This window comes from Micromys minutus (genome assembly GCF_963924665.1).
Source record: "Micromys minutus genome assembly, chromosome: 29".
Lineage (NCBI taxonomy): Eukaryota > Metazoa > Chordata > Mammalia > Rodentia > Muridae > Micromys > Micromys minutus.
Window position 1 is genome coordinate 21,337,133 of NC_137964.1, and position 14,442 is coordinate 21,351,574.

The window sequence follows — 14,442 nt, forward strand, 5'->3', positions numbered from 1 at the left end:
ATATATTGAACATAATATAGATTATATATATATTGAACATAATATAGATAATATATATATTAATTATGGTTTAAATTATGTGTTCTTGTATGTGCCAGTACGTGTGAGCATAGATTCACAGAGGCCAGAAGGGAGCACTGGGTCTCTGGGATCTGGTTTACAGGGGGCTGTGAGCCTTCAGACATAGCTGCTGCAAAACCTGTGTGCTTTTAACCTTTGAGCCTTTTCTCTACACCTGAACCCCTTTTTAACATGGGTGGTGGGGATTTGAACTCAGGTCCATATGCTTTTGCAGCAAGCACTCTTATGCACTGAGCTATCTTCCCAGACCCAGAGATGTGACATTTGTCTAGGAGCTTCAGTTTATATGCTGCAGGCAGAGAGTTTCTTTATGGCCAGTTCCAAAAGAATGGAAGTAGAAATTTCAGGTTTTATGGTTGTTTTCTGGGAAGGAGGACTCAGATTTCTATGACTGCTTTGGGGAAGAGAAATTATTTCATTATTTTGATGTCCTTTGTTTGCTATGTAAGAATGGGTTGGAGAAATGGCTCAGCAGTTAAGAGCACTGACTGCTCTTCCAGAGGACCTGGATTCGATTCCCAGCACCCACATGGCAGCTCACAATTGTGACTCCAAGATCTGACATCCTCACGCAGAGATACATGCAGGCAAAACACTAATGCACATTAAAAATAAATAAATAAAAACAAACAAATTATTTAGAAAAGAAAGGGAACAGGAGGTGGGAGCATAAGTGGTCAGCTTCTGACTTGATACCACCCAATAAATATTCTGCAGAAATCACTGACAACCAATCACTGTTCTGTGAGTTTCTCTAAGCCCACCAAGACCTTCCCTAACCACATACTATCCCCCTAGGAATGGTATGTATCCTCCAAGCCCTCTTCCCCCATGGAAAGGGGGATATAAACTTCGGGGTTAGCGAGCGATTTGTGATGGCCTCCACATAATACATTTGGGTATAGTTTCTACTGTTTCATTCATCCATGATTAGCTCTTTCCGGAGACTCTTGGACCTTTCCCACCCACACAGTCAAATGTTAGCTAAAGGTGCTTTTTGTTTAAATGGTAATCTTAAATACAATCCTTTCCTCTCACCCTATGCCCAAGACAGCTGGATGACTCTCTCCAGCCTTCTGTATCCTTTTTGAAAAAAAGATTTATTTATTATATATAAGTACACTGTAGCTGTCTTCAGACACACCAGAAGAGAAGGCATCAGATCTCATAAGAGGTGGTTGTGAGCCACCATGTGATTGCTGGAATTCGAACTCAGGACCTCTGAAAGGGCAGTCAGTGAGCTCTTAACCACTGAACCATCTCTCCAGCCACCCCCCACCCCCCAACCTTCTGTATCTTGAGCAGCTCAAATTTACACTGGCCTCAGGACCTGTGCTATTGTTAGCTCTACCAGACCTGCCCTCCCAGACCTGTGGGTGCTTCCCCTTTGGTCTTAGTTTATAAGCCACTTCTGCCTAGAGCACAGCCAGGACCTTATCACTTGAAGGAGCCCCACTAGCTCAAGGTTCTATTGTTTTGGTTTTGCTTAGCTTTGGAGATAAGGATCTCAAGTAGCTGGAACTTGACAGTAGCAAAGGATGACCTTGAACTTCTGATCATCCTGCCTTCAGCTCCCATTGCAGGGGGGAGGGGGGTATCAGCGTTCGCAACCACACTTGGGTTTATGTGCTGCTGGGAATGGAACCCAGGGATTCACACAAGCTTGCTTGGCAAACACTCTATCAAATTGGCCACACCCCCTAGCAAGGTTTTATTTGTTCTATAGTACCAATCACTCTGAAAAGCCCCCCCCCCCCGAGTTTACTCTCCTTGGAAAAGACTTGTACTTTTCTACTGTAAAGAACTCAGCCCACAGAGAGCCCAGTGAGTGAATGAATTAGAGGGAGGGGACACCCACACAATCAAAACCCCATCTCCTCTCTGGGACACTTCAGGAAAGCGTCTGTCTTCCTTTGGTTGTTCGCTGTGATCTTGAGAGGAACTGTAACATTTTCTAGCCTGAAGCCTCAACGGCTCTTTCCCATGTTGAGGAAACAGACCAACGGAAGGGAAGCCATTGGGAAATTTCTTGAGGCAAGTGGAGGAGGGAAGGAGAGAGAGATAGCGGAGGGAGAGGGGAAATGAGCAAGCCAGCACGGGCACCGAAGCATCTGCCTCCCGCTGATTCAGAGCAGCCCTGCTTGATCCAAGCAGCCAGATGGACAGAGGTGAATGGACCCGCCTTCCTGCCTTGTCCTGCCTGGCTCCAGGCTTCCGTCTCAGGTAAACATCATTTAAAGGAGAAAAAAAAAAGTCTAATTAAAATAGGTTTAGAGTTCAGAAGAGAACCTGGTGGGAGGTGCAGGCGCGCGAGGGTGGGTGGAGAGGCGGGTGGCAGCAGCTATAGAACTCTGACCCTGAATCTCCGCACGTGCTGGACCTTCGGATGCACCCTGACTCTCTGCCTCTTTCCAGCCACGTGGGTCCCCGCTCCGTATCCCAGGCCAATCTGTCCAAAGCCCTTGTCTGCAGCGAGGCCTTTGCTGAGCCTCTGATTCACCACCACCCTGCGTCGCAGCTGGCCCAGGCTGCCTCTTAGCGACATCCCAAGGCACTCACAATAGCCAGAAGGGGCAACAGGCATCTGGGATGAGAGCTGCAGCCTCTCGCGCCAGCACCTGCGCCCATGACCCGGCCGTTTGTGCACGCGCGGCTCCGGAGCCCGACCCAGCCCAGCCCGGCATCCCCAGGCAAGGGATGCTCAGGTCCCCGCAACATACCGCAGGCGCCCAGCCGTGACTGCGTTGCCAGTGTGAGGCCTCAGTACTGCCAGGAACAGGAGCCGCATGTCGCTACCGCCAAGGAATGGCCCACCAGGCCCGGGCGACGGGGTAGGGGTGGATTTGGTCCTGCCTGCTGCTCCAAGGCGGAGCCCGCAGGTTCAGGAGTAGAGAGGGGAAGGGGGGAGTAGATAGGGAAGGAAGGGGAAAGGCTAGGAAGGGAGGAGAGGGGAGGGGAGGGGAAGGGGAGGGGAGGGGAGGGGAAGGGAAGGGAAGGGGAGAAGGGAGAGCTGGGGGACAGGAGGGAACCTGAGGAGACTAGCGGGTGGGGAAGGGGTCACGAGACAAGGTGTCAGGCAGTCACGAGCTCAGGAAGATGGGGGGAAGGGTCGTGTTCCAGGGACCAAGAATACAGGCGGTCCTGTGTCTCCCACCCTCCCCGCACGCACCATTATGATCTTGAGTTGGGCTCCTTCATGCAACATGATGACTGCTCCCCGAGAGACCTGGACCAGGTGAGGTGTGGGTACAAGACCACACAGGGAGGGGTGATTTGAGACTCACTCTGCACGACCTTATTATTTGAGAGGACCCTAAGGACTCTAAAGTCTTAGGGTATAGAGCTGGCAGTCGGTCCGTTTTTTTTTTTTTTTTTTTTTTTTCCTAAGACCCTGGCATCCTTGAACTAAGTTCTGTGAACTTCCAGAGGAAGAGAATGGAGAACCATAATAGAGAAGGCTGTTATGGGGCCGGGTTCAGGGGTATAGATTTGCAATTCCAGCAACACAGAGACAGAGGCAGGGGGATTGCTGTAAGTTGAAGACCAGTCACAAGATTATGAGGAAGGGAGGAAAGGGAGGGGGCACCCAGCATCCTAGGCGCTCTTGCTTGCTAGACTCTTATTCCAGGCACTGAGCCACATTTGCTGCCTCAGAAAGGCAGTTTTAGAGGACTATGGTGTAAGGCTAGGAAGTAAGGTTTGTGGGGAGCCCAGGGCTCAGAGCCTCTTGCACCAAATGTGCCCTCGTAGGAAGGGTGGGAAGAGACAGAGCCTTGTGACAATATGACACTTGGGTGACTTCATGGTGTTTTACAAAGATGTTGCAGTACTTAAAGCCCATCAATATTATAAAGCCAATATTCTACGCATAATAGCCCCTGGAATTAATTTCTTCCCATCCCTAAAAAAAATCCCTCCCAACTTCAAAGAGGAAAGAATAGATGCCTGGGACCTTTGAGTAGCCTTTTCCCTGTCCAGCTCCGAAACACAGTGACCTCTGATTATCAATGGGCGAAGTCTGCTCTACAGGGGGACACTGGACCAACTGTCCTACCTATTCACAGGGAGGAAGCAAGGGAAGGCTTATCTATCTATCTATCTATCTATCTATCTATCTATCTATCTATCTATCTAATCTATCTATCCCTTCATCCATCTATCATAAAATTACCCTCTTTCCACAGTAAAGGCTAATAGACTTGCTTTTTCTTTTGCTTCTCTTTTTAAGTATTATTGTTGAGTGTGTGTGTGTGTGTGTGTGTGTATGTGTGCATGTTTGTGTGTGTGTTTAAGTGCCTATGGAGGCCAGAAGAGGAAGGGTATTGGATCCTATAGAGCTGGAGTTGCAAGGAGTTGTGAGCTGTTTAATGTAGGTTCTGGGATTCAAACACAAATCCTGAGCAGGAGCAGCTCCCTTCTGCTCTCGCCTCCAAGGATTTATCTTTGAATCTGGACATCTCTTCAAGGTGTCTTTGGATTGCCATAGCTCAACCCACCACATTCACATTCCAGAGGGAAGGAAGGAAGGAAGGAAGGAAGGAAGAAAGGAAGGAAGAAGGGAAAATGATGTCCCCAGAATAGCACATTTTGTTTTTAAGACATATTCCTGGAAATTCACAGGACCCTTGATGGTGTTTTCTTCATGATTACATGAATGCTTTGAGGTTACAAGAAGCTGGCAAATGCTGTGTGGTGCACACTGTCACCCTCAGCAAAGCTTGTTTATCAGAAAAGAAATGGGAGGGGAGGTCTGAAGTCACCTCTGCATTCATAATCTAAGTCTGTAGAACAACAGAAGAAAATTTATAATGACCTCAATTGGTGTGAGCTGCGTATGGTGACACTTATAAACCCACCTGCTGGTCAAGACACTAAGGCAACAGGATAGAAAGTTCAAGGCCAGTTTAGGTAACTTCCGGAGACTCTTGTCATTTTGAGTTTGGGTTGGCTTGGCTTGGTTGAGACAGGACATCACTATGTAGTACTTCTGTCAGAACTCATTAGGTTTGCCTCAGACTCAGAAATGTGCCTGCCTCTGCCTCCCCAATGCTGGACTTAAAGGTGTGGGGTTTTGTTTTGTTTTGATTTGATTTTTTGTTCTGGTTGGTTGGTTTGGTTTGGTCTTTCAAGAAGTAAGGTTTTTCTGTAGCCTTGGCCGTCACGGAACTCATTCTGTAGACCAGGCTCAGAGATCCACCTAGCTCTGCCTCTTGAGTTGGGGACGGGGTCACCATATATGGTCACCATATATATTAGTTACTTTTTGCTGCTGTGATAAAACGCTGACCAAACATGAATTGTGGGAAGGAGGAGGTGGGGAAGGAGGATCTATCTTATGGCTCCAGAAGGATAAAGATCCACCATGGCTGGGAGCCATGGCAACAAGTGGTGCTCATGGTAACAGAAGCAGGATGCTGAGAGCAAACGAGGCAGAGAAAGGAATTAGATGTGGGACGAGACTCTAAACCATTAGAGCTTGTCCCGGGTGACAAGTGCCCTCCATCAAGGCTCCACCCTTAAGACTCAATCCCCTCCCCATACAGTGTGCCACCTCATTGAGGACCCAATGTTCAAACACTTGAGCCTCTGGGGGACATTCTCATTCAAACCATAATGCCACACATACTTGACAAAGCCCCAGTTTCAGGGATGATCGAGTTAGAGACACGCCCCATTTATCTCATATAAACTAGTTTCCCATCTTTCCCACTCTTGTAGCCACTCCCTGCCAGCCCCCTGCTGCCCTGGCCCTATTCTATCTTCTAACTGGAACATGGGAAGAGACAGTCCTCATCTTAAATGCATCAAGAGTGAGAAGCTGGCCACTATCCTCAGCTCCTCCATGTGCTGGGGCATCTTGGGCATTCAGTAAACATTTGCATAATTCGGATGAAGCATTGAATGCATGCTGTTGTGTCCTGCTTATTATTTTTTTTAAGGTTTTGTATAGTTTTAACTTCAGGGTATGAGTGTTTTGCTTGCATGTGTTCAGCAGGTGCATGCAGTGTCTGTGGAGGCCAGAAGATGTCAGATCTCGAGATGGAGTTACAGGTGATGGTGTGGGTACCAGGAATCAAACTCTGGTCCTTTGCAAGGGCAGATGGTGCTCTTAATCACTGAGCCATCTGTCCAGCCTCCGGGTTCTGATTTCTAATAGGAGGCAGTGCTACTACAAGAGGGTTGGCTAGGCTCAAACTCACATGGGATGTTCCTGGAATATAGGTATCCCATCAGGTAGGGGAGGCTGACATATCTTTTGGGGCCCATGGCTTCAATTAACTCATATGTAAAGTGAGAAGAACTGTAAGCAGTATTGCGGCTAATGAGCTCACTTTCCACGGGGTTGTATAGGATTGTCTCCAGTAGGTAACAGAAAAGGGCCTAGGGGCAAATATGTTATGGTGGGAACTGCAGAAGTTATTGTGGGGGAGGAGAGGCTGCTGATACTACTCCAGTTGCTTCTAACAGAAGGCTCTTGAGATGTATGCGAAGGGGGAAAATCTGTTTTCTCTTTGATTGTAATGTTTGCTTAGATCGTTTCCTACTTCCTAACACTAGGAAGAATGACAACACACTTTTATCATCAACCCTGAAAAGATGATAGGATGTTGTAAGGAGAGCTCTGAGGGTCTGCTGCCTCCAGACATGGCTCTGTTGTCAAAAAAAAAAAAAAATCAACACTTAATTTTTTTTTCATGCTTGTTATCGGCCAGGCAGCTGTGTGTCTGTTGATATCAAGAGTTTTGAACCAATCTGTCACTGTTCCTCCCCCTGAGTCAAAAATCACATACAATCCCACTGCCCTGAGCAAACCACTGTCCTCTTTTGGATATGAAAGGTCCTGCACTAGCTGGTGGTCTAGAACTCTTGATCCTCAGCCGGTGGCACTGTTGCTGCTTTTGAAAGACTGGGGAATGTGGAGGAAGTGGGCTGCTCAGAGGTGGGGATAGGAGTTGGGCGGGCCTTGAGTTTTATAACCTGATCCTCTTTCCTGTCAGTCTGAACTTCCTGACCTGTCTAGGCATCCCCAGGCTCCCGCTGCCATTCCTCCCCTGCCATACACCTTCCTGGTCATGATGGTTCCTCCTACCGTCCTGTTATTTGAGTTTTCCGGATCTTAGAACATGTTTACTGCAATCTTCCTGTTCACAGGGTGATGACTGTGTGGACCTTGTTTCAGGCTCTGAACTGTGCTCAGCATTGACTACTCACAACCATCTGTAATAGAATTGGATGCCCTCCTCTGGTGTGTCTGAAAACAGCTAGAATATATATATATATAATATGTGTGTATGCATGTATGTATATATGTATATGTATATATATATGTGTGTGTGTGTGTGTGTGTGTATAAAATAAAGTATATATATACCTTAAAAATGAATCTTTAAGGATATAATTGGTGTTTATAAAAAGATAAAGGGGAATATGTTCTATGGAGGTGTAGTGAAGTATGGGGGAAGAGGGATGCCTCTGCAGGCCCATGTTGAGGTATCCTTTACCCTGAGGGACCAGCCACACAACAGTATAGTCAGTATAGTATAGAATAGAGTTTATTCACAGCATGGGGAGGGGAGTTACGAGGGTAATAGAGACAAAGAAGGGCAGAAGGAGAAAGAGAGAGAGAGGGGAGGGGAGAAAGAGTAGAGGCCAGCCATGAGTATGTGGAGAATGGGAAAAGGAATAGGGAGATAGTGGGGGCAGGAAAGCAAGAGCAAGAGAGCAAGGGGTGGGGGAAGCACCCCTTTCATAGTGTCAGGCACACCTGGCTGTTGTCACTTAACTGTAGGGCAGAGCTTAGACAGAATGCTTACAATAATAATAATAGACAAAGTGGACTGAAAATGTAACTTTAAACTTCCTGTCACAGTGAGGGCCAGACTTCTGACCCGCAGAACTGGGTGTTGATACGTACCATTGTTATCAGCAGCAGGAGTTCCTCAACTTGTCACATAGTGATACAAACATAAAAGCACGTATAGTGAGTTCTTGCACCTCCTGGTCTCAGTTCTACACAATTACTTGACTACAGAGTATCCCAGCATCCACACTGCTAGAATTCATTGTGTCAGTGTGTAGTTGTACCCAGTGCTCTTACCAAGCACCGGAGCTGCTTTTAGCAACACCCTAGTAAAACAGTTTAGAGCCAAGTTTCGGATCCAGGTCTGCAGTTCGCAACCTGTAATTGGGCAGAGAGAGGCTGATCTCAAATTCTCCCCAGCAGGCCGTCCATCCTCAAGTCTGTTCAATCAACAAACCAGCTGTTACAGTGCCATCCACACCTGGCACTTCCCAGGTGAAATTACAAAATGTGCTTTACCTTTGAACTGTAAATTTACTGTTGTGGTTGACTTAATTTTTCATGAAAGGCTTAGGATTTTTCCCCCTGTGTAAACTGTGTGTTCATTACTTGTATTAATTGGAAGGTTTGTTTTTATTAGTTTCCTCACAGGGTTTTGTTATGTAGACCAGGCTGGCCTCAAACTCAGAGATCCACTTTCCTCTGTCTCCTGAGTGTTGGGATTAAAGTTATGCACCACCACCAGGATTTTTTTTTTTTTTTAAATCTGGGATGAAGAGATAGCTGTTTATTGTCTCCTCTGAAGTTTATTTATTTATTTTTGTAACTGACATCAGGCTTTAAAAAGGATCACCAGCTTCTTTTCATTTTAAAAAAATATTTTGACCGGCACATTTGAATATTTCTTCTACTGAGAATTTAGTGGCACAGAATGTGAAGCTGCTTTTTTTCATGCTTAGTAGCTTCTCCCGGGAGAATTAAACAATTGTCCCTTTCCTCCTGGGTTGTAAATCTGTATTATTGTGGGCATGTTTGGTTTTTCTTTCACTTTCAAACCTTTAAGTTATTCAGTGTGTGTGTGTGTGTGTGTGTGTGTAAGCATGCACATGCCACAGCTTATGCGTGCAGATCAGAGGACAATTTCTTGTGGGATTCAGTTCTCTCCTTCCACCACATGGGTCCTGGGGTTCAACACAGCTGGTCGGGCTTGGTGGCAAGTGCCCTTACCCACTGAGCACTTGCCAGCCTTGGGCTTACAGCACCCATCTTGCTAGCCTTGGGCTTACTTATTGTTACTTCAAGTCTTACTCATTGTCTGTCCTCACTAACCTTTCCTAACAGTCTTAACCTAAAACACCCATATATTTTAGCTGCAAAATTACATCACCTTTATCCTAATACAGAAATAAGGTAAACAAAAAAATTGAGACCATATCTCTTACGTGTCCTAGCATGGCCTCAAACCCTCCCTGGAGCTTTTCTGCCTGCCTCCACCCTCCCTGTGCTAGGTTTACTGGTGTGCGCCACCACACCAAGGCTTAAGAAATTATAAATTGATATAGGGAGCTGGAAAGATAGCTCAGCAATGAGACCACTTGCTACTCTTTCAGAAGACCCGAGTTTGGATCCCAGCAGCCATGGCTGCCTGTGACTCCAACTCTTCTTGGCTGTCAAGGGCACCTACACACACACACACACACACACACACACACACACAGTGAAGCTGGATGTAGTGGATTAGAGTCCCTTTGATCCTGGCACTGGGAGGCAAAATTAGGTGGATATCTGTGAGTTTGAAGTCAGCCTCATCTTCCTGGTGGTAAGAGATAATTAGCCGAGGGCAGGTAGGCATGACTGCATACACCTGCTGGTGTCTTGAACATCTTTAGATGCACAGAAATGGAAGTTTCTTTTCGTTCACTCTGCCCTTCCTGCCCTCCCCTCTCTAATGACAAATGATTGATGTTTATTGACATCTTGTGCATTTTGAAGTACAGGAGGAAAAGTACCAAAGAAGCAACGGTTTTTTTTTTCTCCCAGAGTCAAATAAAATGGGAGCTATAAGACTCATCTAAGCAGACAGTCTTACACCCTCTTTTAAAAGACACCCAGAGTCATTCTGAGAGCAGGGTTAATACATCAGAGCACAAACTGCTGGTGGTCTCTGGTTTGAATTTTTTATTTAATATATATTTATGTCTGTTCAGATTTCCCCAAATCTTAGTTGCTTCTTCTGCTCTGGAATAAACAGAATTCATGACAGCTGTGCACACCTAATGGAGTCAGAAGACAAAGGCACAGCCTATGACGACAATGTGGACCGGTGTAGGGGATGAGCAAAGGCCCTGCTAGAGTCACTTTCTGGGGAAGTAGACACGTCTAGAAAAGCAGAAGTGGCTTGAAGTGGGAGGCTGAGCAGCTGGGACATGCTATTCTGGGACTCTACCTGTGGGGACTTAAATACCCACCCCCTCCATGTACAGGGCAGCGATGACAAACCAAAGAATGATTCCATTAAAGTAACTTGGGGAACCAATGAGATTTGGGCTTGCTTATAGAACATGTGTGAGGGAGCGTGGCTGACTCAAAGTAGCCGTATGAGAAAGTCTTACCCCAGCATGGATGACAACTTCCCATAGAGTAGATGGGGGGTGTTTTAAAATCTGTGCACTTTAGTGGATCCTGAGACAACATAGTCACACACAGCTAGGCCAGAAATGCACACAGCTACCTGGGAGGTGTCCAGGAGAGGGGCTGAAGTCTTCGGGGAGGGTTCAATGACTCTTCCCACCCACTTCTACTGTGAGGGATGTCAACAGCCAGCCCCTCCTCCATGCACTCCCTTCCAATCCTGCTCTTTCAAATTCATGGCCTCTTTGATGAACATTTATTGTTGAAGTCATTAAAAAGAACATTTAAAATTATGTGTGCTGTGTCAGAAGGCTTACCCATGCAGCATGGCAGTTACATTCCTAAGGTTAGCTCAGTGATCTGAAGCATGTGGAGCAGAGGCCGACTGAGCCTCTCAAGTTTTAGTCTTGGACAAAGTCTGTCTTAGGGTTTTACTGCTGTGAACAGACACCATGACCAAGGCAAGTCTTATAAAAGACAACATTTAATTGGGGCTGGCTTACAGGTTCAGAGGTTTAGTCAAGTATCATCAAGGCAGGAACATGGCAGCATCCAGGCAGGCATGGTGCAGGAGGAGCTGAGAGCTCTCTATGTTCATCTGAAGGCTGCTAGCAGAATGCTCACTTCCAGGCAGTTAGGGTGAGGGTCTTAAAACCCACCCCCACAGTGACATACCTACTCCAACAGGGCCACACCTCTAAATAGTGCTACTTCCTTGGCCAAGCATATTCAAACCATGACAAGGCCTTAGACTCTTGTTGGATTCTTAGTCAGAATGAGTTTCGAGTTTCAGGGCCAGCACTGTGGCAATGGCACCTGGGAAGACTACACCCAGGCTAATGTGCACTGACTCAGTCAGGAGATTAAGTGGGAGGAAGGATTGCCCAAGTTTCCGTTTCACTCACCTTTGTACAGCAAGATGTCCAGGTTTGCATGTGAAACTTCTCCCATTTAAAAAAAATTATTTTCAATTGTGTGTATAAGTGAGGTGAGTGAGTTTGTATACCTGAGTACAGTGTCTTCAAAAGCCAGAACAGGGTATATCAGATGTCCTGGAGTGTTTGTGAGTCACCCTACAGAGGTGCTGGGAACCTAATTCCCCTCCCTTGCAAGACCAGTATGTGTGCTTAACTGCTGAACCATCTCTGCAACATCAGTCTCTTTGTTTTTAATCACTGGCTCACTTCCAGCTGGTAACAGCTCTACCAAGACATGGCCAACAGATCATACAATTTACCTACTTCAAGTGAATAAAAAGTGGGTTGTGTTTTATTCACAGATCCTAGTCTTAGTTAGGGTTTCATTGCTGTAAAGAGACACTAAGACCTAGGCAACTTCTATAAAATAAAACATTTCATTTCATTGGCTTATAGTTTCAGAGGGTTAGTTCATTATCATCATGGCAGGAAGCATGACAGCCTGCAAGAAGACATGGTGCAGGAAAAGGAGCTGAGAGTTCTATATCTTGATCCTAAGGAATGGAAGCATAGGAGACCTCAAAGCTCAACCCCCACAGTGCCACACCTACTCCAAAAAGGCCACACCTCTTATTGTGCCATTCCTTATGGGCCAAGCATTCAAACCTATGGAGTACATGGGGGCCAAACCTATTCAAACCACCACACCATACAACTCATTTTAAGACATGCTTCTGCTCCCAAACCTTACATTCTGCCAATCATGTTCCGGTTGTACAATGCAAGGCCTTAACTGGGAACCCTTGCCTAACGTGCACTGACCTTTGCCTATTTCAGGTATTTCAAAGAAAATAGGACTGTGCTGGGGGCTGTAAGGCGGCTCAGCTGGCAAGATCATTTGTTGCTCTTCCAGAGAACCTTCAGTTCTTAAGTCCCACATCGATGGCTCACAACTGCCTATAACTCCAGCTTCAAGGGCTCTGATGTACCTTCTCTTTGCATGGATGCACACACAAGCAAATAACTGAACCACATATTTATAAAAGAACTAGGATCTTAACGTTTGTGAAATTTGTTGCTAGTTTAATTTTCAGTGTTGTGACTGACCAAAATTAACCTGGGGAAGAAAGGGTTTCTTTCAGGTTAAAACCTATCAAAAAGGGAAGTCAGGATGGGAACTCAAGGCAGGAAGTTGGAGACAAGAAGCGGAAGGTAGGAACCCAAGCAGAAGCCATGGAGGAATGCTTCTCTTTTGCTCAGCTACTTCTCTTATATAACCCAGCTTCTCCTGCCCAGGACTGGCGTTAGCCACAGTGGGGCTGGGCCTTCCCACATCGACCACCAAGCAAGGAAATGCCCCCACAGACTTGCCTACAAGCCAATTTGTTGGAGGCAATTCCTCACCTGAGTTTTCCTCTCCTCATGTGTGTGAACTTGACAACTGAAGCTAACTATGCCATTGGGTCACTCCCTACCACCATTTCCAACACTAGAATATTCTGCATGGTGGGTTTGCGTCCATCCTCAAAGTATCAAATTCATGGACCTCAGCACACTGTCTAAAATTCCTCTACACACACACACACACTTAACTCTAAGGCTCCTCCAACCCATTAGTTTTGCATTTCCCTAAAGAGACTGTCCCATCTGATTATTACTATTCAAACTGCACATCTGCACTGGGGACTAGTGGCATGTGCCACTAATAATTTGTTTAGTTTTATGCGTATGGATGTTTTGCTTTCATGAAGGTCTGTGCACCACGTGTCTGCAATACCGTGGTGGCCAGAAGGCGTCGTATCCCTGAGGAACTGAAGTTACAGATTGTTGGGAGACACCAAATGGGTGCTGGGAATCGAACCCAGAACCTCTGACGAGCAGCCAGTGCTCTTAACTGTGGAGTTATCTCTCAGGTCCTTAAAATAAAAATGAATAAATTTAAGTAATTTTTAAGAGGAGACAGAAAAGTGAGAGACAGAAGAGGGAGAGAACGCCAAGTCTGTCAGAGGATTAAAACTTAGTTACACTTGATTCCGGGGTCTTGAGAAGAACGCAGAAGAAAGTTAGACCCAGGTGACCTGGATTAGGACACTAGTTTGGGTCCGGAACCTCGGGTCATAGGGCTCGAGTTTCCCCGTGGAACTCCTCCAGCAATCGGAACCGCAATACCCCCACACGTCTCATCAAGCCGCTGTTAAGCGAAAGACCCGCTTTGCCAGATTTCCGGGGCGGAACCGGAAGCCCCCAACTTGCCCAATAGAAAGGCAGCGGGGAATCGCAGTCTCGCGAGAGTTTGGACACCGGGACCTCAGAAAACTGGCCATGGAGGGCGAGCGGACGCCTCTGTTAGGTTCGCGGCGTGGGGTTTCTGCGGCCGGGGTGTTTGCGGGTCGTCGCGCGGCGTGCGGGGCGGTGCTGCTAGCTGAGCTGCTGGAGCGCGCGGCCTTCTACGGCGTCACGGCCAACCTGGTGTTGTTCTTGAATGGCGCGCCGTTCAACTGGGAGGGCGCGCAGGCCAGCCAGGCGCTGCTGCTCTTCATGGGCCTCACCTACTTGGGCTCCCCGTTCGGGGGCTGGCTCGCCGACGCGCGGCTTGGCCGGGCGCGCGCCATCCTGTTCAGCCTGGCGCTCTACCTGCTGGGCATGCTGGCCTTCCCGCTACTGGCCGCGCCCCGCTCGCGCTCTTTTCTCTGTGGGGACCCGCGCCCGGAGCTCGTGCGCAACTGCTCGGCTCCCTTCCCTAACGGAACGACGGTCTGTCCCGATGCCGCCGCGCGCCGCTGCGCTCCCGCCACCTTTGCCGGTCTAGTGCTCGTGGGCCTCGGTGTGGCCACGGTCAAGGCCAACATCACGCCCTTCGGCGCGGATCAGGTGAGCCGGACCCGCCCAGGTCCTCCCGGTTTTGTACCTGCACCTCCTGCGCACCACACCTACCTGAACCTAAGCTTTGACTTTGCAATCTGTCCCCGACGCACGGACACGGGGACTATGCCGGTACTCTGCATACCTGCA

The 14,442-nt window shown here is 47.4% G+C and overlaps 2 protein-coding genes across 4 annotated transcripts in view; one reads left to right on the plus strand and one right to left on the minus strand.

The window, feature by feature from the left end:
* The window catches only part of GLT1D1 (glycosyltransferase 1 domain containing 1), a gene marked incomplete at both ends in the record, with an annotated part of 67,986 nt that extends 65,117 nt beyond the window's left edge, over positions 1-2,869 (minus strand). For both annotated transcript variants that reach the window (XM_080941313.1, XM_080941312.1), the window contains one exon: positions 2,802-2,869. In XM_080941313.1, coding sequence (XP_080797439.1) covers positions 2,802-2,869 — 68 coding nt within the window. The remainder of the gene's footprint in view (positions 1-2,801) is intronic.
* A 10,883-nt stretch (positions 2,870-13,752) lies between these two features.
* SLC15A4 (solute carrier family 15 member 4) overlaps positions 13,753-14,442 on the plus strand; it is a gene marked incomplete at its 5' end in the record, with an annotated part of 29,808 nt that continues 29,118 nt past the window's right edge. For both annotated transcript variants that reach the window (XM_080940466.1, XM_080940465.1), the window contains one exon: positions 13,753-14,301. In XM_080940466.1, coding sequence (XP_080796592.1) covers positions 13,753-14,301 — 549 coding nt within the window. The remainder of the gene's footprint in view (positions 14,302-14,442) is intronic.